The sequence below is a fragment of the Lathyrus oleraceus genome, chromosome 3 (assembly GCF_024323335.1).
Source record: "Lathyrus oleraceus cultivar Zhongwan6 chromosome 3, CAAS_Psat_ZW6_1.0, whole genome shotgun sequence".
In the NCBI taxonomy this organism is placed as follows: Eukaryota; Viridiplantae; Streptophyta; class Magnoliopsida; order Fabales; family Fabaceae; genus Lathyrus; species Lathyrus oleraceus.
In genome coordinates, this window is record NC_066581.1 from 490,536,290 (window position 1) to 490,561,783 (window position 25,494).

The 25,494-nt window shown below is 33.9% G+C and overlaps 1 protein-coding gene across 1 annotated transcript; it reads left to right on the forward strand.

Annotated features, from left to right (window-relative positions):
- Positions 1-7,770: 7,770 nt before the first annotated feature.
- LOC127128830 (fanconi-associated nuclease 1 homolog) lies at positions 7,771-15,340 on the forward strand. Its single transcript, XM_051058195.1, has 14 exons — positions 7,771-8,122; positions 8,201-8,613; positions 9,332-9,439; positions 10,005-10,260; positions 10,350-10,412; positions 10,728-10,802; positions 10,928-11,049; positions 12,844-12,911; positions 13,011-13,098; positions 13,188-13,328; positions 13,398-13,618; positions 13,967-14,240; positions 14,365-14,592; positions 14,679-15,340. Exons 1-14 carry the CDS (start codon positions 7,888-7,890, stop codon positions 15,111-15,113), a joined length of 2,727 nt encoding a protein of 908 aa, XP_050914152.1. The 5' UTR covers positions 7,771-7,887; the 3' UTR covers positions 15,114-15,340.
- Positions 15,341-25,494: the final 10,154 nt, after the last annotated feature.

The following is a 25,494-nucleotide window of genomic DNA, read 5'->3' on the forward strand; positions in this document are numbered from 1 at the left end:
TAAAAGGCTCAGTCGCATGGTTCCCTCTAAATGGGGAAAAAGCAGTAGCACGTGGCATATCCTTAGTGTAAGCCTCAACACTCACCCAACTAGAGATGCGCGGGAAGTGCTGGAGGATCCAAGCTTAAAATGAAAAGTTTGGATCACACGAATTATCAGTCATGACTTTGCATGAAGATGAAATGAAAATGTCAAAGAAACATTAAAAGACTAATAATTATTACCGTCAATACTGTCACGCTGCCTATGACCTGCTTCGTCTTCCACATACAGTCATCTCTTAATTTCGAGTACAAGTAGACCAAACAAGCGTCCCCTTACTCATGGATCCGCTCGAAATCTAGGAAGTACCATTGGTAGATGGCATCTGTATAAGTGACATTCTTGTCCATAAAAAGGGAAGCGCCAACCAAATATAGCAGGTATGCTCTCATAACATGTGCTATATGGAGTGTCGCATGCTCATCATCACCTGTAGCCTGCTATGCTCTAAGGATCTCAGTCTCATACACCCTCTTCAAGTATTCAAACCTAGCATGAGGCAAGCTAGCAATCTTTCGTTTGTGGTTAGTAAAGTTACGCATATCACGCTCCTGAAAATAAATAACTAATTAATGTCAGAAATTTTTCAATTAAAATTAACGTAAATAAAAAATGATGAATCCAACTAATGCTACCTCTTCGTCGCAGATATGTCTGGCAGTATGTTATGGGTACAAAGATGATAATGATAAATCAACAGGGGCTCCTCAAACTTCCTCTGGCTCAACATCCGCAGCAGCCTCACCCTCTGGAGGTGGCACTGGATTAGTAACACCAGTAGTGAGAGGTGACACAGACTCATAAGCATCTATAATAGGAGGTTTCACTAGTGAATTCGCTACCTCAGGCCCCTGAATAGGGGAAACCTGGCGCATACGGGAGGATGGAGGGAGTGATGCATCAGATGGTGAATCCCGTCTCCTACGGGAAGAAGAAAATGAAGTGGCATGAGGAGAAGCATGAGCTCCAAAAGTAGATGGCTATGCATGACCAAAGGGACCAGAAGCCTCTAGAACCTTCCGACTCTTCTCCCGCCGCATTGATGCGTGTTGAGCAACCCTCTTGTGCCTCAACCTATCCTGTCTATCAACCATTATGTCTGTAAGTTAAAGTAAAGCAGACAATTAGTGTAGGAAAACAACATACAAGCAAGAAAATAAAAAAATACTACAAGAAATTCCATAGATGCATCTCGGAAATATGGGAAACTAAAACTCTGAAAAATTATGGAGATGCATCTCCGGAATTTTCTGCAACTTACAAGTTGCATCGATGGTGTCAATGTACCCCATGCAATCTCAAAAAAACTTATTTTGATCATCATTTTCAGCCAACAAAAATCAAATACACTATGTCTAAACTATCTTAAATTCTATTTCTACTAATTTCTAACTCTAATCATTGATTTCTACTCATTTACACAAAAACTCAAAAAGTTAACGAAAATTCAAAAAACTTACAAGAAATTGAAATTTTAGATGTTGTTTCTGATGTTAGAGATGATGATTGAAGTTCTATTAAGCCTTGATGATTGAGTTTTGAGTTTTGAGTTTTGAGTTGGTGTAGAGAAAAAATTGAGAGAGTTTGAAGAATGGTTTTGAGGAAAATGAGAAATGAAGAAGGAGTAGGGTCTGACGCGATTTAACCTCCAAAATATTCTGGAGATACATCTCCGAAATATTTTAACGTTAATAGACCTTTGGGTACGTCCGGAGATGTACCTCCGGAATTTGGAGGCACTTATGTATTTTTGCATGGTGCCTAAGAAGTATATGAGATGCATTAAGAAATCCTCTATAATTTATCATTTTCTATTTTTGAGTCCAATTAAAAAAGGGAATTGTTTATTGAATATTTAATGATGATGGCGTAAGAAATGCAATTTTAGACTGTTTTTTAGTTCAGTTAAAAGAGGGAATTTCTTATTGAAGATTTAGTGCTGCTCGCATAAGAAATGCAATTTCAAACGCATAAAAAGTTCACACCACAGTACTTTGCAAGTGATGAATTAGTATGAAGATGCATCTTCGTAAAAAATACGGAGTATATCTCCGAACGAATTTTGAGTGTTATTAGTGCGTCATAATGTTAGAGAGAAGAAGAGTGGAAATCAAAATCGTGGTAAACCTTATAGGGCTCTAAATGATAAGAGAAAGCAGAAGTTTCAACAGAAAGCCACAGGTAGGAAAGAAACAAGTGTGGGAGGCACTCCTGCTCCTATGAGATGTTTCAAGTGTGACGGGTTAGACCATCATGCTTCTAAGTGCAAGAGCATAAAACTAACTTGTTTCAAGTGGGAAAAACAGGGACATCGTTCCTTTGAATGCAAGAGTACAATTTTGAATTGTTTCAACTATGGAGAACCAGGTCATATCAGTACCTAATGTCAAAAGACGAAGAAAGAACAAGATAATGGGAAGGTATTCGCTTTGAGTGGTGTGGAAACCTCTAAATATGATAACTTGATTCGAGGTATGTGTTTTATTAAGGGTGTTTCTTTCATTTCTATCATTGATACGGGTGTGACGCACTTGTTCATATCTTTTGATTGTGTTAATAAGTTGAACCTAGGTGTGTCTTCTATGGTTGGTAGTATGGTCATTAATACCCCAACTAATGGTTCAGTGACTACTACGTTGGTGTGTTTGAATTTTCCCGTGAAGATTTATGGTAAATACTCTGGAGTTGACTTGATTTGTTTACCTCTAAGTCAACTTGATGTTATTATGGGAATGAACAACTTCATGCTAAGGATGTTGTTTCCTGAACCCGAAGAGCGTGCGGATTCGAGATTCATTTCTGTCGGACATGTAGAAGTATCCTTGAGAGAGAATAATCAAGTGTTCATGATGTTTGCTTCCTTGAGAGTGGAAGGCAAAGCTATGATTGTTGCTCTTACTATTGTGTGTAAGTTCCCTGACATGTTCCCAGATTACATTAGTAATTTACCACTAGAAAGATAAGTTCAGCTCACCATTGACTTAGTACCTAGTACCTAGTACATTAGTGATTTATCACCAGAAAGATAAGTTGAAATGTATGCATCAGAGCTGAGTGAGCTGAAGAAACAGTTAGAAGAGTTGTTAGAGAAAAGGTTTATCAGACTTAGCGTGTCAATGTGGGGAGTGCCAATTTTGTTGGTCAAGAAAAAAGATGGTAGCGTGAGGTTGTATGTTGATTACTGACAACTGAATAAGGTTACTATTAAGAACAAATATCCTCTTCATAGGATCGATGACCTTATGGTTCAGTTGGTTGGAGCTTGTGTGTTCAATAAGATTGATTTGAGATCATGATATCATCATATTCTCTCTCTCTCTCTCTCTCTCCTTTTATTTTTTGGTTTGTAAAATATTGATTACTTTAATCTCTTGATTAACATTGTTTGAATAATAACTTTTGAATCATTTGTTAAATTTGTGTTATTGTAGTAATCACTTGCCATTTGATAGTGATTGGATTTCTAAGAAGTACAAACATTATACTAATGTCCAAACTTTGTTGATCACACGCAAAATATTCGACAAATTGTTTCAACTAGTTTTTTGTGTGTTATTATCATTGGAGATAGACTTTTACTATAATGGAGTATTCGATTTGTTGTTTAAAGTATTGTTAATCAACTTGTGGATTATTATCATACCATTGACACCATTACACATACCCGAACTGTTCAATAGTAAGTTCAATTAGACGATATTTGATCCGGGAAATATTTGAAACTTGCTTCCGCACCATAAATTTTTCTAAATCAAATTTTCGAATAAAGTTTTAATTTGGATCTATTCACCCCCTTTAGATATATGCCTATCGTCTAACATCTTGAACCATAAGGTTGCCAATCACAAGTCTCACTATAATCCCACCAGATTACTAATCTTCAAAATATAATTTAAAAATAATTATTATTCACATGAAAATAAATAAATTTATGTTATTACTCAAAAACTAAAAAACTCATCAAAATTATTCAGAAAGTCTCAAAATTTTATCATATTATTAATAATTCAATAAAGTTGTCAAAAAGCTCCAAAACAGCTAAAAACCATCTTTCAACTCTCAAAATGACTATAGAGTATGCAAAAGTACTCTACAGTGTTCAAAAGTGCTCTAAGGGCAACTATTCACATAAGAGAACTCTATTGGACTCTAAGGGCTAATAATTTAACTGGATTTACTCCAAATTGATCATAAGGTTACTAATGTCAAAATTTGCTCAAAAATCAGCGAAAACTCCCCAAACTCGAAAACTATCGAAAACGCCCCGAACACGCTGCCCACCGCCGACCCGTGACGCAACTCCCTCCGATGTGAAACGCGCTCGCGCCCGCCGACCTGCGACGTGACTCCGGCTGCCACCATCGCGCTAATTTACAGTTTGATCGTGCAGTCTTTTTCAATTTCTAAATCAAATGATACTAGCTCTAATCCCGAACCTCACATAAACAAGTGGATATAGTTTTAGTATTATTGTCCAAACAAACAAATCAAAAACAGAAGATAAATAAATAAAACTAAAACGCCGCACAACAGTTGCCTTGTTGAAATTATCAACAATTCTCGACAACGACGCCAAAAGCTGAAAGACCTCTCGACAAGTGTATCAATAATGTCGAAGTAATACTTAAAAGACTGTTTCCATTATGATTGCAATTTAACAAGGTGTACGATTATGCCAATTAAAAGTAACAATGGGGAGTTTTTGAGTTTAAATGTGAAAAAGAAAAATAGAAAAGTTATCATGATGCGAAAGGCGATTAAGTTTCATCTCGAATCCCCTGTATGTATCTGTTGATAATAACATTTATCTACCCTTATAATGATTAATTCAATTACCACGACGGTCTAACTAAGCCAGTATACCCAATCTCTTGGTGTATACCTCACTATTCTAAGCTATAATCCCCTAATCTCTTAAGCAAATTTGATAGTTAAAATATGCGATGCTCATTCGTTAAACCCTAAGTCGCGACCTTACAATTTTCCATCTCTAGCTCAATTATTATGTTGAACAATTAACTTAGATCCGATTCACACAATTAGGGTTAATACTCAACATGAATCTGAATTGATACATGGACATTCGTAAACACATGTAAAACTTTAAACACAAATATTAACTGAATAAAAACTTCAATAATCAAAAGCATATAATAGTACAAATACCTAACATACAGTCTTAACAAATCCATACAAGTTCATTTAAACAAAACATAACCTAAGAAAACTATCTACTCATAACTAGATAACTCATAAATAAAAGATACATGGATTTCTAGTTAGAATTCAGTTGTCGATGATAAAAACCTTCGCTCTAGAACTCCACAATATTTCTCTAACATTATAATTATGATGCCAGTAAAAAAAATCCTCAAAAGTGTGCAAAAAAAAATCATTTATAAAGCTTCAAAACGAGTCAAGCCCTATGTTGCATCACACCATGATGATATGCCATCGCGCCACAACGAGTTGAGTATCGTTCCATGATGGGGCGCGATGGCTGCAGTTCATAATTGCTTCCAATTTTCTCTTTTTTCACACCACTTTTTCACACCATTTTTTCATGTTTTCTTCTTTCTTCCTTATTTTTGGTCTGCTTCCAAAAACACACTAATTTCTACTAAAACTTAACCAAAATCAACTCAAACTTAGTGAAATAAAAGACAAAATGCTATAAAAATTACATGCTGGTAGAGTGTCATCACTAGTTCTTCCTTAAGAGCATGCCTAGACAGGTCAGCAAGGTAAGAGCAATCCTCGTCCGAAGGAGAAGGGTGACGATCTCCAGAAGAAGAAGAACTAGATCCTATCAGTAGTGGACGAACATTTAGACCCATGATACTCGGTAAAGGCAACATGGTTTCTAAAATTGCATTACTCTCGATCGACTATATTCTCCGCTTCATAAGCCGGAGCTGCACTTCATCATCCATATAACTTGCATACAATTATAAGGAAAGAAAATACATCAGGGGACATGCAGAGTAAACAAAAGAGCCTAGAGGTTATAGAGCTTACCAAAGTCAGTATTTCTCTCTTCACGAAAATGGGCTCCTATCAGGAACCGAATGTCAATAAGGCGCTGCAAGCGTTTCTTTTCGATCTCCTCAATTAGAGTACTTCCTCATAAGTATCCTAGATTGTTGATAAACTTTATCGACCAAGTATTTTGATACCGAGCCTCATCAGAGAGATCCTGTTTCTTATATACATAAAGACGATTCCCTAGTATAAAGTGACATTAAATCCAATACTTAGGGAATAACTCAATACATCTTCCATCTACTCCGTTGCCAACGGTGAAAACCCTAACATGGGTTACCAAAAGTAACTGATCCTCAAATGGCTGAAGCTCCGAAAGAGGTCTAAAGCCATAAATAGTTGGTTCTAGATAAATCAATCATTCACACCTCGTCCAGGTCGTTTGGCCACGATGACATTTGAGTAAATGAAAGAAGAGGATCACATAAGACTCCTTATTCAAATATTCACACCAATACTTGTATACTTTTGCGTACACCTAACTTGCAGGAAGAAGTTGCGAATGACCCATTTCCAAATGCTCTATAACTTCTATCTCAAAGGCGGTAAAGGAGAGACAAAGACTCATGACGGAGAAAGTGCACCCATGGAAAGGAATGACGCAATCTCCATACTTGTCACATATTCTATCATCCTCAGAGGGACTTAAGATTCCCCAACTGGAAGATGAACTAACTTCTGTAAAAACGTCATAAAAACCGCCCACTTTCACAATAGCATAAATAGTGGAAGAGTAAACATAATCTATCCAAGAAGATGAAGTATTATTTTGGGGCACGTGAGTAATTTTTTGTGATTTCTTGCCCGTAATGTGTTAATGTTTCAGATGCAGGGAAACAAAACACCAAAGATGAAGATAATTGCTAAACTAAGAAATGACTCAAATATTATAATCTAGCATGCAAAAAGACTACACCAAATATGTCTAATCACTCACATGTAGCACTTAAGAGTTTCAGTTCCCAAGAGTCGTAATGATAGAACTTCCAAAAAGACGTTTGGAAGCATGGAACATTAAATGCACGAATCCCCAAAAAATTGAAATGTTTCCCTTTCGCGCGTCCGAAGATGATGGGCAGAGTGACCCGTATCAAAGGATGGTGTAACAAACCCTAACCTTACTAGCACGAACAAGGACTTGAAGGACAACTATTATAGGCCGACCATTTTGACCCCGACCGACCACCATGAAGAGACCTCACTCCTTCCATAATCTTCTCAACACACAAGAATTATCATCTTGTTGATCACCAAGGATCTCAATAGCAAGTACATCTAACGACTCTCCACAATCCACTCTTAACAAATAACGAGTTCTTTACTTCTCTATCTATATATACAGGGAAACGCCAAATTAAAGTAACAAGTTTCAACTTCAAATTTACTTCACCCCTCTTTCTCACATATTAACTTGATTGTTAGAGTACTAAATCTATAGGTATTCCACTCCATCGTATTAGAAACCTTGATCTCCTGTCACCACCGCTTATCAAATCAGTTTTGGTCTGACCTAAACAAATTTAAATATTTCTCAATAACATTACTTTCATAATAATAGAGAGATGGATTGAACTTGATAAATACATGATATGTGAAAGAAAAATTAAAAAGAAAAAAAAGTTTATGTTATGATGTGTCCCAACTAAAAACATAAACGTGGAAGACAGTTGCTAAAAAACATGAAGTGAAAGATAAAAACATGGAGGTGAAGGGTAACCATTCTAGTAACATGTAAAACCTTTTTGATATAAAAAGGAAGAAGGAGGCGCGAAATGGAAGGGTTTCATTTCTCAGCCTTCGAAAATGGTACTCACAGGCAGAGAAAGCTTGATTCGATTGATTGGAAAACGTCGTCGTTTCCTTCCCAATCGTCATTCTATTCTCTCCGATCCTATTCCAAACCCTATCCACCACCAGCCGGAACAACAACAACCTACGACACCCGGTGACGGTGACAACCCCCAAAACGACGCCGTACAGTGTCCCGTTTGTTCCCTCACACTCCCCCCCGATAACCACCGCATCAACTCTCATCTCGGTATGCATTTATCATCATCATCACCGCTTCAATTCACAACCTTTCAAATTTCATTTCAATTTCAATTTCTGTTTTCAGATTCGTGTCTCTCTCAACCTAAACAAAGTGGAACAAAACGAAAATTCACACAGCGAACTCTACTTCAGTTAAACTTCACTCGCCCTGACAATCTCACCCACGCGGATCCGGATTCACACGCCCCGGATTTCACGCTCCGAAAAAAATTGCAGTTCTCTGAGAGTCCCATTGCTGATAACGATTCTGCAGCTGTTATAAATGAATCTTCGCCTTTGTTATCTGAATCCAACCATATCGACGCTAACCATTATGATATTATCGATAATATTGATGATAAATGTAACATTTTTGAAGTAAAGCTTGAAACTTTGATTGTGGGTAGGAGATATGCTGATCAAGAGGAAGTATGTGCTGGTGACACGGTCTCTCTCTCGAGAGACTCGCAAAATGTTAAGGATCCAAATGCCATCAAGGTTATTGTTTTTCTAGGGTCACTCGTATATGTAGCACAAACACTTCTAAAACTTGTGATTACATTTAATTTATTCATTTTCTCAAATTATTATCGGTGTTGCAGTGTCGGTGCTAGAGTCGTTTTCAGGGTGTCGGTGCTTCATAACTCGTATGTCCATGTCGTATGCTGGTGTTTGACACTAGACACAACATCATTTGGAAGTGTATATGCTACATAGATTATTGTTTTTCTAGCTGCACTTGTATGTCTACTTCGTATGTTGGTGTTTGACACTAGACACAACGTCAATGTGAAGTGTCTATGCTTGTCTATGCTGTATGTTGGTGTCTCACATTAGACACAACGTCAGTGTGGAGTGTATATGTCGCATGTTGGTGTCTGATACTAGACACGTCTCTAATGTGAAGTGTTTATGCTACATAGGTTATTTTTCCAAATGATCAAGCACATTTTTTTTTCCTTCAAGTATATTCTCTCTCACATTTATGAAATTAATTTAATACACTTTCATTGATTAACCAATCACAAATTACACTTTGTATGATTTTTAAGATAGCTATGATTGAACTCAAATATTTTTAGTGATTCAACTATTGCTAACTAAAGAGTTAATTTAGGAACATCCATACATAGATTGACACATCAAATACACTACCATCTTATTGATTTTGAATGTGGAACTTTAAGGAACTAGTTGCCGCTCTTGGTTGTTTCAGGTTGTTTCGGTAGATTCTGGTGGCTGTTCTAAATTTCTAGGTTATCTCCCTCGCGAGCTGGCACAGTATCTATCTCCTCTAATTGACAACTATGGCATTGCATTTCAGGTACCCTTTGTTTCACGATTCTCATTTGCTTTGTCACTTTTTACTTGAGAGTGAGTTGCTCTGTGCATTTGTGTACCCTTTGTTTCACGATTCTCCTTTGCTTTGTCACTTTTTACTTTTATGGATGAATTATTATTATCTATATCGACAGAAAGCACATGATAGTTGACTCGAGTTGCACATTGTGTGATTGCATTGCTCTACTTTAGAAAGTTTATTTGGTAAATAAATTAAGCAGTGAAAATTGTTGGCTGAAGTTTCATTGAGTTCATACGGGAGTTTGTGGGCAATAGGAAAAGGCCTTAACTTTTAGCTTTCTAGGGTTAAATTTTTATAGATACTTTAAAGGGGAGTGTTTTGGATTTGACGGGTTTTGAAGAAACTTGAAGATTCAACTATTAGCTTTAAACAGTGAGGTCAAGAGACTATCAGGTTTCAATATTTAAAGGTTCTGCTAGTGATTTATTCTGAATAAATCACTTGATCCCTGCAATTACTCCAGAAAATATGAATTAAGCTACTTGATTCATGTCCTCATTATTTTTTTCTTTGGAGTTTATTCCAGGGACATGTCACTTCTGTTCCTAAACATTCTCGTGATGCAGTTCCAATTCAGATTATGTGCCACAGTACACCAGATGGTGAAAGCAAGTATGAAGATGAGACATTTAAATGTTTATGGAAAAATGCTCAGCATGTTGTTGAATCTGCTATCAAGAATCCTTCATCTGTAAAGTATCAGCTGAATTTTTGTCTTATGATACAAGAGGCCTTAAAAAATAATATTCACCTTCTAACAGAAGATGAAAAAACCTATATGGGTATTAGTTTTAACATAACACTTTTGAATTTTATATCTTTGGACTTTTCTTTTATCAGATAATTTAAATAATGTCTCATCCATTGACAGAGTCATTCGCGTCACTCTCAAATGACAGTCAGAGACTTTTTATTCGGATGTACACTAGAAAAGGTTATTGCAATATTTGAAACTTATCATTTTTTATATCAAGTGCTTGTAATATTCATAAAGGGGTTTTTAGTAGTACATAATAGGGATTGCAAACATGGTAGAAATGTAAGGACTCTAGAAAGACATGGACTCATTAATAGAATTAATATACGTTTTTCAAATCCTTCAGCACCTTCATACTAGAGGTTCTCGAAGATGCTATATGCTATACAGAAAATTGATCATAAATTTCTTGATGTGATACTATTAATCATTTTTAGATTGTGTTTTTGTTTTGGAGTTGACATATTCTTTTTGTACCGTGCTCTTATTTAGGACCTTGGTTTCGCATGTCTAGTATATCGTATCCTGAAATATTGAATACTCAAAAGGCAGTCAAGGAACTTGCGGGTAATTTAATAAAATAGTAAGGTTTATTTTTATCTTTCCTTGCAAATACAATTGGTTTTCTCCTACTGGTAAATCTTCTTATTGCCTCCTCAATGATCGGTGTCTTTGGGATGATCCTATTGCAGAGAAAGAATACATATGCACTGTTGAAGATGGAAATCAACTATGCGAAAGTGACATGAATGATATATTAGACGTACTCACTGTCTCTGAGCTGCGTGAAATTTTGTGTTTCTTGCTTAAAAAGGTTGGAATCAATCACTAGTTTTTGAGCTAGAATATATTTTAATGTCATATGCTGTTCAAAAGGATTTCATCAATTAGGTGAATAATAACATGATTAAGCAAATGACAAAATTCTTCTGTAGTAGCAATCTGTCTTACTGTTTATGAGTTGCATGCTTTTTGAGTCATAATCTCAGTATTTAAGGTTGTCAAGATTGAGATTTTACATAAGATCGGGAGAGAGTAGCAAAATCATAAAATATAAAATCGTAGCTAAGATTGGAAGGTCCTACCCAATTATTTTTGTAAGATCGAGAGGGGATAACAAGATCGTAAAATCAATGATTTTACAATTTTTTCACAATTTGGCTACAACACGCGATTCTACTTAAGATCATGATCGTTGGGGGTGAGTGAGATCATAAAATCATAAGATTTTAAGATCAAGATCGAGATCTTGACAACCAACTATTTATATCCCTATTTCGATATACATTGATTGAGAAAAGTGATTTTTTTGTGCCAGTTATAGCATTATTTATGATAAAGATTGAAAGAGTTTTCCCATTTGATTCCCTAAAATAAAACCCTGATCCTTCAGAGGGACAAGGCGGCTTTCCCAGGTTACAGCCAAAGACGAAATAACAGCATTAAAAAATTGACTACCCTCCTTGACGCCACCTATTTTATTCTTCCAGTATACTGAAGTTGGGAAATAAAGGTAGCGGTTCCGTGCCCTACCACTGCAAGATATATATTCTTTTTATAATAGCAGCAGTTGATGTACTTGGCTACTTTGGAATATAACCTTTGCAGCTAGTATTTTAAGGTAATACATAAATAAGGAGTGATGGCCATGTTAGATGTTCTTAATTAGTATGGTGTCAAGGACCAATTATCGGAAGATCTTCTTAGGCAAAGTCTCATGATTGTCTTTCTTCTTAGGCAAAGACTCATGATTGTCTTTATATCTATGACTAACACCACTTCATACGTGAGCCTGTGGGCTTAAAGCATGTACTGTGTGCAGGCTCATTTCTATCTATGGTAAAGTTCAACTTATTTGGAAGAATGTCAAAGAACCAAGAGTTCAAATCTCGATGGTCTTTTTATTCCGTCTATTATATCATGCCAAACACCAACTCTTCTTAAAGCTCAAGCTAGTAGAAGGTGGCTCATGAATTGTTTCATACGTCCAACATATTTAATTTTATTTTTGGATACAGTATAGTGCTATGCTGTACGTACGCATCAAGCTAATTATTCTCTTTTGTTCCCCCCACCCTTTGCCATTTTAGTCAGTATTGTCCTCAAGCTTATACTCTGTCTTCTGAATAGGTTTTCAAAAAAAAAATGAAAGGAGAAGGAATTTTCATATAGGTCTATCCAAATTTCATCTTGATTTGTGCTGTGTCAATATTTCAGATGTTATGTGTCACATGCAATTTTACCGTCTTTTTATTCTTATTACTTTTAATATCATTATATAAAAGTGCAGTCTGAGCATACATCTTTGTCGTATTATAAGTAAATGGAGCATTTTGGATGGATCCCTCTAAATTTGGTTGTATCCATAGTTCGTGCTCCTACATCGATGAATGGCTTCTGATGACTACATAGTGAGAGACATACTATGTGGACAGATACGGGTCAGACAATTGAACATTATATTGTGTTTCTCTATATAAATGTCATAAAAATAGCCATAAGTTGGAGGTTATGCATTTCATACATGTTATTTCCTCTTCCTTTTACCGTCGTTTCTCTAATTTATAAGCTAGCATTAAGTTTTTTATTTTTCATTTTGATGTTCTAGAGTTGCGGTCACGGAATGAAGAAGCAAGATCTCATGTCATCTATTCTTTCTACATATGCAGGATTATGGTATCAAAATTTTAGTAGTGTTTTTACAATTTATGCATTAGGTATGGTCAATTAATGCTTTATTTAATGCTTACATTCTCCTGCTGTTGCTGTATGCAGGCCACATCTATCAAATATGTTTTTAGCTAGAACTGGTTTCTGTATCAAGATTTCTTCAAAAGCTGAGTCTCTTATCTGGCGTATCGAGGTGACATATTTATGTTACTTTTATTAATTTCAGAATTAAGTTAAAGTAGCATAATAGTAGTTCCGATTTAAATGATTTTTCTTTTGTAGAGGCTTTTCTTCTTAAATGGAGAACAGGATCTCTCGTCCTTTCTACTAGTTGATATAGGAAAAATCAAATATCCAACTTATACCTGCACAATATTGGAACCAATATTCTCTAATCGCATGGATCTTCTTGCATTCGAAGAGGTAGATGTCTAATTTCCAAGATACACGCGGCCTTCTGTTCCTGCTTCCATGTATAACTTTAGTTTTCAGGCCGTTGAAGTGGCACAAGTTATGGATGAAGCCCTTGATGCAAACAAAACTGATATCATATTGAGGTGCATAAAGATGGCTGAATCCCGTGTATCCACTGTGTTGCCCATCCAGTACTCGACTTCTAAATCAGTATCTACATTCCATAACTTATTTACAGCATCATGGGTATACTCCAAAGTGGTTACATTAGGGATTTCCTTTCTTGAGCAGGAGCGCAGGTATCCGATTGTGGTTTAATATACAAACTCTAACGCATTTTTACGCATAAAGCCTTTAAAAGTTATAGTAGAAACATCTGAACTTTGTGTAATACTATGACTAAAATTTAATTTTAGGAAAAGATAACCCAAAGTTGAAGTGGAAACAAAATTACAATTGAAACAAAATATCCTGCATTATTTCTCTGCCATTACAATCATTTGTGTGCTCACAGTGCCCTTGGTTTCCCTTTATGTAGACATAAAATGATCTTATATCTCTGTCCACTAGACAATGTCTTATCATTGCAATTTTTTTATCGTGTTGTGCACTATAGATGATGAAGAAAATCAACTTCTGTTTCTCAGGTACAGTGATGCAATCGACTTGCTTAAGTTGCTGCAAAATGTTTTCACTTGTGATGTAAAAAGAGGATATTGGGCACTGAGATTATCCGTTGACCTGGAGCATCTGGGTTACATAGATGAGAGCCTTCAAGTGGCTGAAAATGGGTTGCTGGATCCATGGGTACGAGCTGGTTCAAGAATGGCATTGCAAAGACGTGTTCTTCGCTTAGGAAAACCACCAAGACGGTGGAAAGTTCCTAGTTTTTCTAAATCTGTACTGCGAAAGATCCCTGAGGTAGTCGCTTTATTGTTTTATGATTCTCGTTACTGATCCGCTTCCTTACAATTCTAATGAAAATAACATTATAGATTTCCTGTAACATTACGATTTTCTCATAGTGACTCATGTGATTATTCAGGTTTATGTTCAAGGAAGACCTTTGAATTCTGAGATGGGAGCAAAAAACAGGTTTTACAATGAAGAAGGGACGCAATGCGGAGTGGAAGAGCTTGCTTTGGATTATTATGCCGCAGAGGGATGGCAAGGTGTTCATACAGAGAGTGGCATATGGTTGACTATTTTCGGCCTTCTTATGTGGGATGTAATATACGCCGATGTGCCTAATGTCTTCCATACTAGATTTCAGGTTCATTTTATTCTCTGAGTTATTATTCCATCATATATTTGTATCTTTATTTGATAATGAACACTAATTAGCCTCTGAATTCACAGAATGCTCCTTTGGATTTGGGTACCGATAGCTTTTATACGGCGAGAGCAAGCATCATAGCATCCCATTTGCAGCAAATTCATGACGGCATGGCTGAGGAGTTTCTTATCAAGTCATGGGAAACACATAATGGAACATCTTGTAGAGGAGTTAACTGGGACCGCCATTCTTTAGACGAGCTTCGCGCTGCTGTTACTTGTGTTAGGGGCTCTTGTTTGGCGTCTTTCTGCAAGCTTCTTTGTGAAGACTATAGAAGCTGGTCTAGCGGAATGCCTGATTTGCTGCTATGGCGTTTCTGCGGAGAATACAGTGGGGAAGCTAAGCTTGTTGAAGTGAAAGGTCCCAAGGATCGGCTCTCGGAACAGCAGCGAGCATGGCTATTGATGCTTATGGACTGTGGATTCGCGGTCGAGGTTTGTAAAGTGAAACCTTTGTAGATCAACATAAATGATTACAGTTTGATTAAAGTTACAGGAGAAGCACATAGAAGATTACAGCTCCAAGAAATATTGTAAATTGAGTTATTGATCATAGATGAAGTGTAAAATAGTGTTAACCTCAGTCACACAAATGAAAACAAATATTTAAAGCATTATGTTATTGTAAACAAATAGACCATGATGTCTTATTTAAAATTAAGAAATGGAAGTAGGTTAGATTCAAAGTTTTTGGATTTCATGTTTGATGCTAACAGGATTGGAAACTTTTAAGGTTTAACTGTTGAATGTGACATGTATTTCAGTAACCATTTGTTACTCCAACAAAAAGATGTATATATTTTACTAAAGTCATATTGTTCTCAAAGGTTCTAGGCTGTGTAATCGGTCTTGTAGCTAACTTATTATCTTGAAGTATTTAACTTGCGGCACTTCCAAAATTTCAATATTCCTAAGATTTCCTTGCTAATATTTACGCCATAAATTTTACTTTTTCTTTCATAATTTTCACTTTTTTAAATACAAAACGAAAATTTTGATAGTTTTAAAATTTTCAGTATTCAATTTTTTGTATTTTTTTAAAATTCACGCATCAAAATATTTGAGAAAAAACAAAAACTATTAGGAAATTTGAAATATTGAAAATTTTGAATATATTTGAAATTTTCAATAACAGAGTAGAGATTTTAAAAAATGCTTTATTTGTATGATCCGAAGCCGACAAAGTCATCTAGAGACTCGCGTAGCGATTGTACGCAATTTTTCACCACAAACAAAGTATGTTTTCTACCTAACAAGTTTAAATTAAATATTTTCTCGACTTTATATGATATAGATATTATACTTTTTTGTGATGTAAATGATAGATATTTGAGTCCCGATCTGAAGTACTAGTCTGGGCATAAAATATTGACAAACAATATGGTATTACCGTGACTGTTCGTTTTGATACTGCAAATGATGAGTGATGTAGGAAAGATAAATTGATTATGGGTTGTGAGAGAGGAGGAAATTATAAATTGAAGAATACATCTGAAAGCAGTATATCCTCAGAGGACATTTATTGTGCGAAAGTGAAATGCCCTTTTAGATTGAGATCTGCGACGAGTGATAGCGGTTGAAAGGTGATGATTATGTGTAGGTTTCACAACCATAAACTATATGAGGATTTAGATGGCCATGACATATTGGGCCGTCTAAAAGTTCATGAGATCCCGTTTGTGAATGACATGATGAAGTATAACACGACTCCACGGTACATAGTTTTGCCTTGAAAGACAAAGATCCAGAAAACCTCACAAGTGTTACCCAAGTGTATAAAGCTAGAGCTACATACAATGGGAGTAAGAGAGGTTCATTGACGAAAATGCAAATGTTGTTGACTCTTATTCATAGAGAAAAAAATATATGTGTTGGACAAGGAATATGTAAGACTCAAATGTTGCTGATATTTTCTGGACACATACTGATTCAGTGAAGTTGTTGAATATGTTTCACTTGGTGTTGATTTTTGATTGTACATACAAGACAAATAGGTAATATGAATCGTGATTATACCTTGATATCATTTGAACATACTTTGATTTATTAGATTTTTGATTATTTGCATCGTGATCATCCAAGTACTGATTTATTAGATTGTTGGTGTTACGTCAAAAAAATTGATGTTTTCGGTAAGCTTTGCCTATTTGGAGCATGAAAGGGAGGAGAAATTCAAATGGACATTGGACAAGTTCAAAGAGTTGTTCTCTTCGTAGAAATTGCTATCGAATGTTGTGGTGACGGACCGAGAACATGCATTGATGAATGCAATTGAAATAGTATTTCAAAATTCAACTCATCAGTTATGTTCATTCCATATTTCAAAAAAAGTTAGCATGAAATGTAAAGAGTATGTTAAATCAGAAAGACATGAACATGCCATGGATCTATGGAACAACATCATGTACGCTATTAGAGAAACTGAGTTTGTCACACACTTGGAGCACTTTAAGACAGTTTGTGCTGATATTCCTTTGTTTGTTAAGTATGTGATTGAAACACGGTTGACACCTTATAAATAAATGTTTGTTGTTGCTTGAACTAACATAGTCACTCATTTAAGAAACACAACAACGAACAAGGTGGAGTCTGCTAATTAGAGACTAAAAGATATGTTGACTACAAGTCGAGAAGATTTATGTCGAAGTTGGGATGCTGTGAACACCATGTTGAAGTTGCAACTTGGTTCAATCAGAGTCTCGTTCCAAAAAGTTATTGTCAATATTGAGCATCGGTATAACACTCCATTCTATACCAACTTGCACAATTTTGTTTCAAGGCAGTGCATACAACATATATGGAAGGAACTAAAAAGGGGAAACTTTGTTGGTACAAACAAAGATGCTTGTGGTTGCTTCATTAGAATAACACATGCGTTATCTTGTGCGTGTCAACTTGTCGGTTTCCAAATACAAGGCAAACCTGTTCCTTTAGATCCAATTCATGTTTTTTTTGTAAGAAATTACACATTGAAGAGCATGATGTCAATCATGAAGATAATGGTATAACATTGGATTTAGAAGTAGAGTGTGAAGAGTTGAAGACATATTTTAATTCTTTGGATATTGTAGGTCATAGGGTGTTGAAGAAAAAGATTTGGAAACTAACACATCCATTCACAACTTCAATATGTGTCTTGATCCGCCGTCGCACACGGGTCAAAACGAGTAATTAGAAAACTATAGTTTAACGGAAGCGACAACTCGAGTATCGTATCGCAAGGATTCTTGTATTATTGTTAACCTAATGAAATCGATTAAGTGGGGTTTATGTTTTAGTGGTCGATTTAGAAAATAAAGCAAAAAAGGTGATTACAATAAGCGATTATAAAATAATTCAATCTACTGTTTTCGGTTTCCGGCTAATCACTAGTTTTTACCTATCAATTCCCTAAGCGATTTCGATCTCTATTCGATTCAATTTCGATTGACAAGCGCAATAGATATATGACAAATTTATATTCCTATATTTCAAATTAAGCAAACGGATGAATACAATCGTGAATTAAGCAAACACGATTTACAAACGCAATTTAACGACAAACCGATGAAAACGACGATTAACAGTTAGTAATGCAATCATACGAATTTAATCAAAACCATTCCATAAAATACAGATTAAGCAAATGAAATTTCAGAGAATAGAATTGAAAGAGAACGAAATTAAATTAATAGAATAAAAACCTCAAAGCCTTGGAAATTCGGTTACAGCAGATTGACTCTAAGAGATTAGTTCCTCTTCATGATCGCACAAAAGCAAAAAGTTATCGTGAATAATGTGTGTTTGCTACAGTATCGCATCTGTCTTTTAAACAGAATAAGGGTTTCACTTATAATTAAAACTGGGCCGGAAAATCTAAATTTGGCCCAACAAATGGCCCAAAAGAAATTATTTTCTAAAGTACGAAACTTTAACGAATTATTTGAGACTTCTGCACTCCGAATCAACTTCTAGCTTCAACACTAAATTTGTGACCCTTTCTCTTAGCTTTCCAATGCATGTTAGAACGCACAAAACGGCATCCCGTAGCTCAAGTTATGATCTGAACAGTGGACAAGTATCAAATAACCGCTAAAACTGAAAATAACAAACGAAAATAGATTAAAGGCAAACATGAACTTAAATCTAAAAACATAAAAAAATATATTAAAATAAGTAAAATAAACTAGATAAATGCCTAAGTATAATTATAGAAGAATGTGCATCAAAATGCATTGATCATCCCCCGCCGGTCAAGTACAAGCCAATGAGGAGAGTTAAAAAGAGCAGAAAGGGTGAAGAGAGTGATATGCATCATGATCCTTCACAATGGAAGTGTGGTGAGGGCTCACAGGGGAGTCAGACTATAGAAAGATCATGCATGAAACCAACATGAAGTCAACCGTCAAGTTTGCTAGGTCAAAGTCAACTGTCCACTACATCTTCGAGGCATCTTTACTTGTCTCAATTTCCTAGTTTCTTGCATCCATGCATTGATGACATTGTTGATGTGGGTGGCGATGAAAATTGTGGTTTTCGAGCTATTGCAGCTTTACTTGGATGGGGTGAGGAGTCATGGTCGTTGGTTCATACGCAATTAGACACTCAAGTTCATCAACACTCTAAATTGTTTTTCGATTTGTTCTATGATACAGTCTCTGAAGTTAGAAATGCCTTAAAAGTAGAACACTTAGGTGTGCAGGATCGAGAAAAATAGACGACGATTCCTGATATGTGTTACCCTATTGCTTGTAGGTATAATGCCGTATTTGTCTCCCTGTTAAAGAGGCTTAACATTACCTTTTTCCCTCTTACATTAGTTTCACCTATGTATACGAGCAGACATAAAATCATTGCTATTGGGCTTGTCAATGACAATCATTGATTTCAGGTAAAATTGAGACCTGATAGTCCATTGCCACCCGTCACTGACTGTTGGAGATAGAACTGTACTGAAGATGCAAAATCATACAGTCAGATAAGTTTATACGTCTTCACCACAATCAGGTAAATTTATAGGTTCTGATAGTCCATTACCACAAAGTGGATACCAGAAATTTACGGTACAGTCTGGAGACAGAACTGTACTGAAGATGCAAAAGCATACCAACCGTTTTTAAATTTGATCAAAGTTTTATGTTTGAACATGAATTTGGATTTTTTTCCACCCATATAATCCATTTCCCTATATTTCGATATACCTTGTTTTCAAATAAAACTAGTAAGAGAGCACGGTCGGTTAATAGGATGAGAAAAAAATTATGATATGTTAATTAATAAAAAATATGGACAAATTTTTTACTCAAATACATTATAATTTAAATGAAATATATAAAAAGTAAAATTAAAAATAATATAAAGCATGACAATATTGTTGTTAAATTGAAAACCAAATATAAACAACAAACACAGTGAGATGAGTAAGTTTGTTGTATCCTTATCTTATTTATAGAGAGTATTAATATTATTGTAAATATTTAAAAATATATATATATATATATATATATATATATATATATATATATATATATATATATATATATATATATATATATATATATATATATATATATATATATATATATATATATATATATATATATATATATATATATATATATATATATATATATATATATATATATATATATATATATATATATATATATATATATATTTTTTTTTTTTTTTTTTTTTATTATAAGTCGTTTTAGAAAAAAAATTACCACAATCTATTATATTCTTAAAATTTTATTATTCTCTCATTTCAATTATGTAAATTTATCTTTTTCAAGTCATTAATGAAGGATAATTTTGTAATTTTTTTTATAATTTTTCATTTTTATACAACAATAATTACTTTTCTTAATAAGTGTGAAAAATAAAAAATGATTTATAATAAAAAACAGAGATAATATTTGTTATAATTTACTTTCTCTTCTCAAAATAAGTGTCATATTTGACACTTTTACACAAATTAGGAAAGTTTAATGAATGAAAGAGAGAATAATAATTTTATCAAATTATTCTTATAAATTATTGGTGTATTTGAATTAACATTATTAAAAAGTGAAAAAAATAATAAGTTAAAAATATTAGTTAGATGGTACAATAGAAAAATAAAAATAAAAATTATATTGATAAGCTAAAATGACAATTAATTTTTTTTTCTTTCTAAATATGATAATTATTTTGAAATGGAGAGGGTAATCTTTATTGAAAATTAATATTGTTATTATTATTGAAGTTATAACGTGGAGTTATTTAAATTGATCACAATTATTACTTAAGTAGTTGAAGAAAATTTATAAGAGATTAATTACTATACACTGTCAATGTAAAAAGTTTTACACCGTCGGTTCATCACCATCACCCGTTTGTATTACTTTATAGATTTTTAAAATAAAAGTCAAATTTCTTTTAATATCCAACGTCTATAATTAAGTGATGGTGTAAAACCCTTTTACACTGACAGTGTATTTCAATTAATCTCAATTTATAATATGTTTATGCATTTTATATTTAAATAACTGTTTAAAATGTTTGTATGTAATAAGTTTCTATATAATAAAATGATATGTTTTATTGTTGGTAATATTGGACAACCGCAACAAGATATATAAGAGAATTTATTGTCACTCTCACACTTGTATTTAACATCCCTATATTTAAAATATTTTTAACGTTATACCCTTTTGTAAATATCATAATTTTTTTAAATATATTTGTTTTTATTGGAAATTTGAAATTTGTACCTCAAATTTTCAAAATTTTCATTTTTTACCGCATGTACCATGAATTTAGAATTTTCGATATAAACATTTCAGAAATTGTAAAAATTTTGGTAGCGGTCTTGTGAAGTATTTTATCAGAAATTATGAAATTTCCGGGAATTACCACAAAATTATGGAAATTTTGGAATTTCTGGTATGTGCCACGGAATTTCAGAAATGCTGAAATTTTCAGTATTTTCCATAGAAATCGGAAAATTGAGAAATTTTTTATATTCAGTGAGTGAAACTTGTTCAACTTTTACCTGCATAACTGATTCGATAAAAAAAATTACACGATAAAATATATACATATAATAAAAACTGTGCTATATACAAGATTACAAATGGCGGTTCACTCATACGCGATAACGAGATTTCACACTTCCTCTCTTTCATACTTTGAAGCTTCAAGGCTTGTCAGTTAAACCAACCATGTAAACACTTTCTTGAATCTTCTTAGAGATGATGCTTTAGATTTATTCTAGGTGTGTACCATAATCATAGATCAAACCCTAACTTGTTTGTTTGCATTTTTAACCACTTTGTCATTTTGAGGTTGTATAAAAAACTTACCCTTTATATTTCCCTTTAAGTTGTCATCTTAAAAAATACAATGACAAAGGTCAACCATTATAGATCTCTTGGGCTTTGATCACTTGTCTTGAATATCCTTCAAGGGGGTAAAGCTTTCCACCCTTAGGGGTGCACCTCACACCTCTAGAAACCCGAAAATTCCCTTCCTATGTCCGGAGATGCATCTCCGGAGGAACCCAAAATTACATAAGCCTTCGGAATTTCTGAAAGCCATCCCATTTATAATTTGTTTTTCGTCTGGAGATACATCTCCGAATATTGTTTGAGGTGTATCCAAAGACGCATCTCTGAAATACCCCATGTACTTATTTATCGTATTTTTATTCACTGAGTTGATTTAATTAACAACTCATTGATGTTTCAGAGATGCATATATATAAATTTCAAGTGGGAAATTGGATAAAACACTACCTTGCATGATCTTCTTCTTCATGCTGAAAATTCACTCTCAAAGTAAAAACTCTTAAAAAAATTCCCCTCATTCTCAATCAACTTTTCAACACTAAAATATCATCACTATTTGATTTATCACATCAAAGAAATCAAAAGAAACTGGAATTGCAAATAAAGTTCATTCATTTCATCCCTCATTCCTTGCATTGATGAGTTTTCTATACTGAAAAAATAAATTGACTTAGAATATGCATCTTCAGACAAAGTTTGGTGTGGTTCAAATATGCATCTCAAGATTTTTCTGATACTTTGGAATTTTAAAATCTATTTTTCTGTTATTTTTTGTATTAGACATGTACAACCGAATATGTTTCCCAAAGTTATTATGAGGATGGATGTTAAATTGGACGAAGTGAAGTATGGTGTTAAACCAGGTGAAGTGAATGTTGATGTTAAACTGGGTGATCAACCAGTTTTTATCAAGGTAGATGTTCGTGCACAATTTAAAAATAAACAAGAGTTTATGGTTCATAAACATATGCTACAATAGTGTAGCGGGGTATTCGTTACCATTAGACATATTGACTAAATCCAAGGTAAACCATACAAGTCGAGTCGCCACCGCACTTCTATTTATCCAAAGGAATGGTTAGAAAGCGAACAAAAACCTAATAGTTTTATCGAATCAAAAACTAGTAAAAATGTCAGAGATCGGGGTAAGGGGGTTGGTTATGCAATGGGAAGGTGTTAAGCACCCAAAACATCCTAGGTACTCCTAGGAAGCCCTTTTCACACTTGTTGTAAGGTTGGTATTTTGTGAAAAATTTGTTTGTGCAAACATGATTGAAGAGATGAGGGAAGAATATACAAGTTATTTACAATTTGTGTTTGAATGGATAAACACATTGCCTACGTACCATCTTAAAAAAGATTAGGATCAAAACCTCGTAGTTCGGGGTAAAAATCTCAAAACAAGTTGGTGAATTAATTGGTCCAAAAGCCTTAAGGTCTTTTGTTATCAAAGGGAGAAAACTCAACCTAAAACCACAAATCCACCATGTGAGGATAACTTCAACATGCTAGTGAGGGGTTAACCCTATAATAAGCATGGAAGACTCATTGTCCATCACTAAGGATATAGGTGAGTATTACATCTACCTCAAGGATAACTCAAACCTAATAGCTATTGGTTATGAAAAGTTTTTGATAAGAAAGTGGCCATTGAAACCACAAAAGTATTTGAATGAGTTATATTTACCAATGAAAAGTATTTACAAAATATGGTCAAAGTTGACTTAAAGATTCAATTCAAAATAAGTATTATGAAAAGAAGGTTTCAAAAATCAAAAGCATAATGCTAAGGTTTCTAATGTTTGAAAACAAGTGTTAATGTTTGCACAAAAGTTTTGGCTTGGGTTAGAGTGGAGGGAAGAAGAAGAATGGCTAAAGTCCTAATCATACAAGAGATGAAGGAAAAGAAACAAGACCACAAATGGAGTTCCTCTCTTGAGATCATATTGATGATCCAAGTAGCTCCCATCCTTTGGAATAAGCAAGCAAATAAGTGTATACTCAAGCAATCAAATCAATCAAGCAAGCTCTTAGAAGATCCCCAATGGCTCTTGTATCTTTCTCTCTTGAAGCACATGACAATGGTTCTTTAATTTGGCTCAAATAGGATTCCCTAGCACAAAAGCACACACATCAAAAAGTTCCATGAAGTAAATCAAGAATGGATAAGAGTGAGTTTTAGAGGTTTGATCCTTCTAATCCATCTTCAACATTAAGGCCTTTTTTACTCCATTTTGCATAGGGAATGTCCTAGAATCTAAGTCCATTTGTCCATTTTTTGCATTTGATCCACAACAATCAAAACAAAACACAAGCACAATAATATATACACAATTATGTGCTCAAGTGAGCAAAAGGCAAATTGCATTAACATAAACATGTGCTCAAATGAGCAAAGGGCAAAAGCAAATGAATAATATGTACAAGAATAGTAAATTGCATAAATGTAAAGAGCAATAATTAAATGTTAATGGTTAATGGTTAGTGTTAGAGTTAGTGTGCCATAAGGCAATTTAGCGTTATGTTAAGCAATCGTAATTGGACTTATGTAGAAGTCACAACTATCCGAGGCCGGTCAATAATAATGTAGGCAACAATACAAGTTAGAGATTTTGATTAGTGAATCAAACTCCTACAACTTGCCATGCCAAAAAGAAGATGAGAAATGATCTTGTATTGATTTAGGTTCTTTGCTTGATTAGGAAGCAACCTATCCTTAATGCAAAACCATTCACTTGATCCATGATCAAGATGAATTAGATTTGAATCAAGAAAGGTTAAACCTCCCATGTATCAAGGCTAACCATCAATCTTTAACTCATTGATCAAAAAATAAAAAAGAAGAAGAAGAAGATGAATATTAAAGTACATTAATGGAAATGAAATGAAATAATCAACAAGCATTGACCAAAGATAGAGAAGATCAAGGTCAAACATTAGTAAACAGAAGCAAAATGAAGATTAGAAATCAAGAAACAAATAAAATATTTTTGGTATTTTTCAAAATTAAAATAAAACTTGAATTAAAATAATAAAGAAAGGTCAAACTTCAAACTCACTTCAAATCAACTTTGAAAAGTCCAAGTGAATTATCCTAAGCTCAACAAGGTCAAACAAAGTTTGACAAAAAATTTCAGCATTTTTAGAAGTCAGAAACTATTTTTAATCAATTAAAATGCATAAAAAAAACCTAATTAAATTAAAATCTTAAATAAATCTCAAATCAATTAATAAATTGATGAGAATATTTTTCATAGATCTATCATCATTCAAAGAGGTTGGAATTTTTTGTTTGTATTTTTTGAATATCAAAAACTATTTTAAATGAATTAAAAATAAGCAGAAAAGAGAAAATTCCAAAAAAATATCAAATGATAAAATAAAAAATATTAAAAATCATTTTTAGAAACTAGAAATTAAAAGAAGAAAAAAGCAATTGGTCTCACATTTTTTGGACCAACAACGAAGGAGATATGAATTTTTAAAATGAAATGGAATTAAAAGAAATAAAAGAAAATAAAATCAGAATT

Coding starts and splice junctions, on each gene's coding strand:
- LOC127128830 (XM_051058195.1), top strand. CDS start 7,888: ATGGTACTCACAGGCAGAGAAAGCTTGATTCGATTGATTGGAAAACGT. Junction 10,261..10,349: donor AGATGAAAAAACCTATATGG/GTATTAGTTTTA, acceptor ATCCATTGACAG/AGTCATTCGCGTCACTCTCA. Junction 14,241..14,364: donor TACTGCGAAAGATCCCTGAG/GTAGTCGCTTTA, acceptor GTGATTATTCAG/GTTTATGTTCAAGGAAGACC.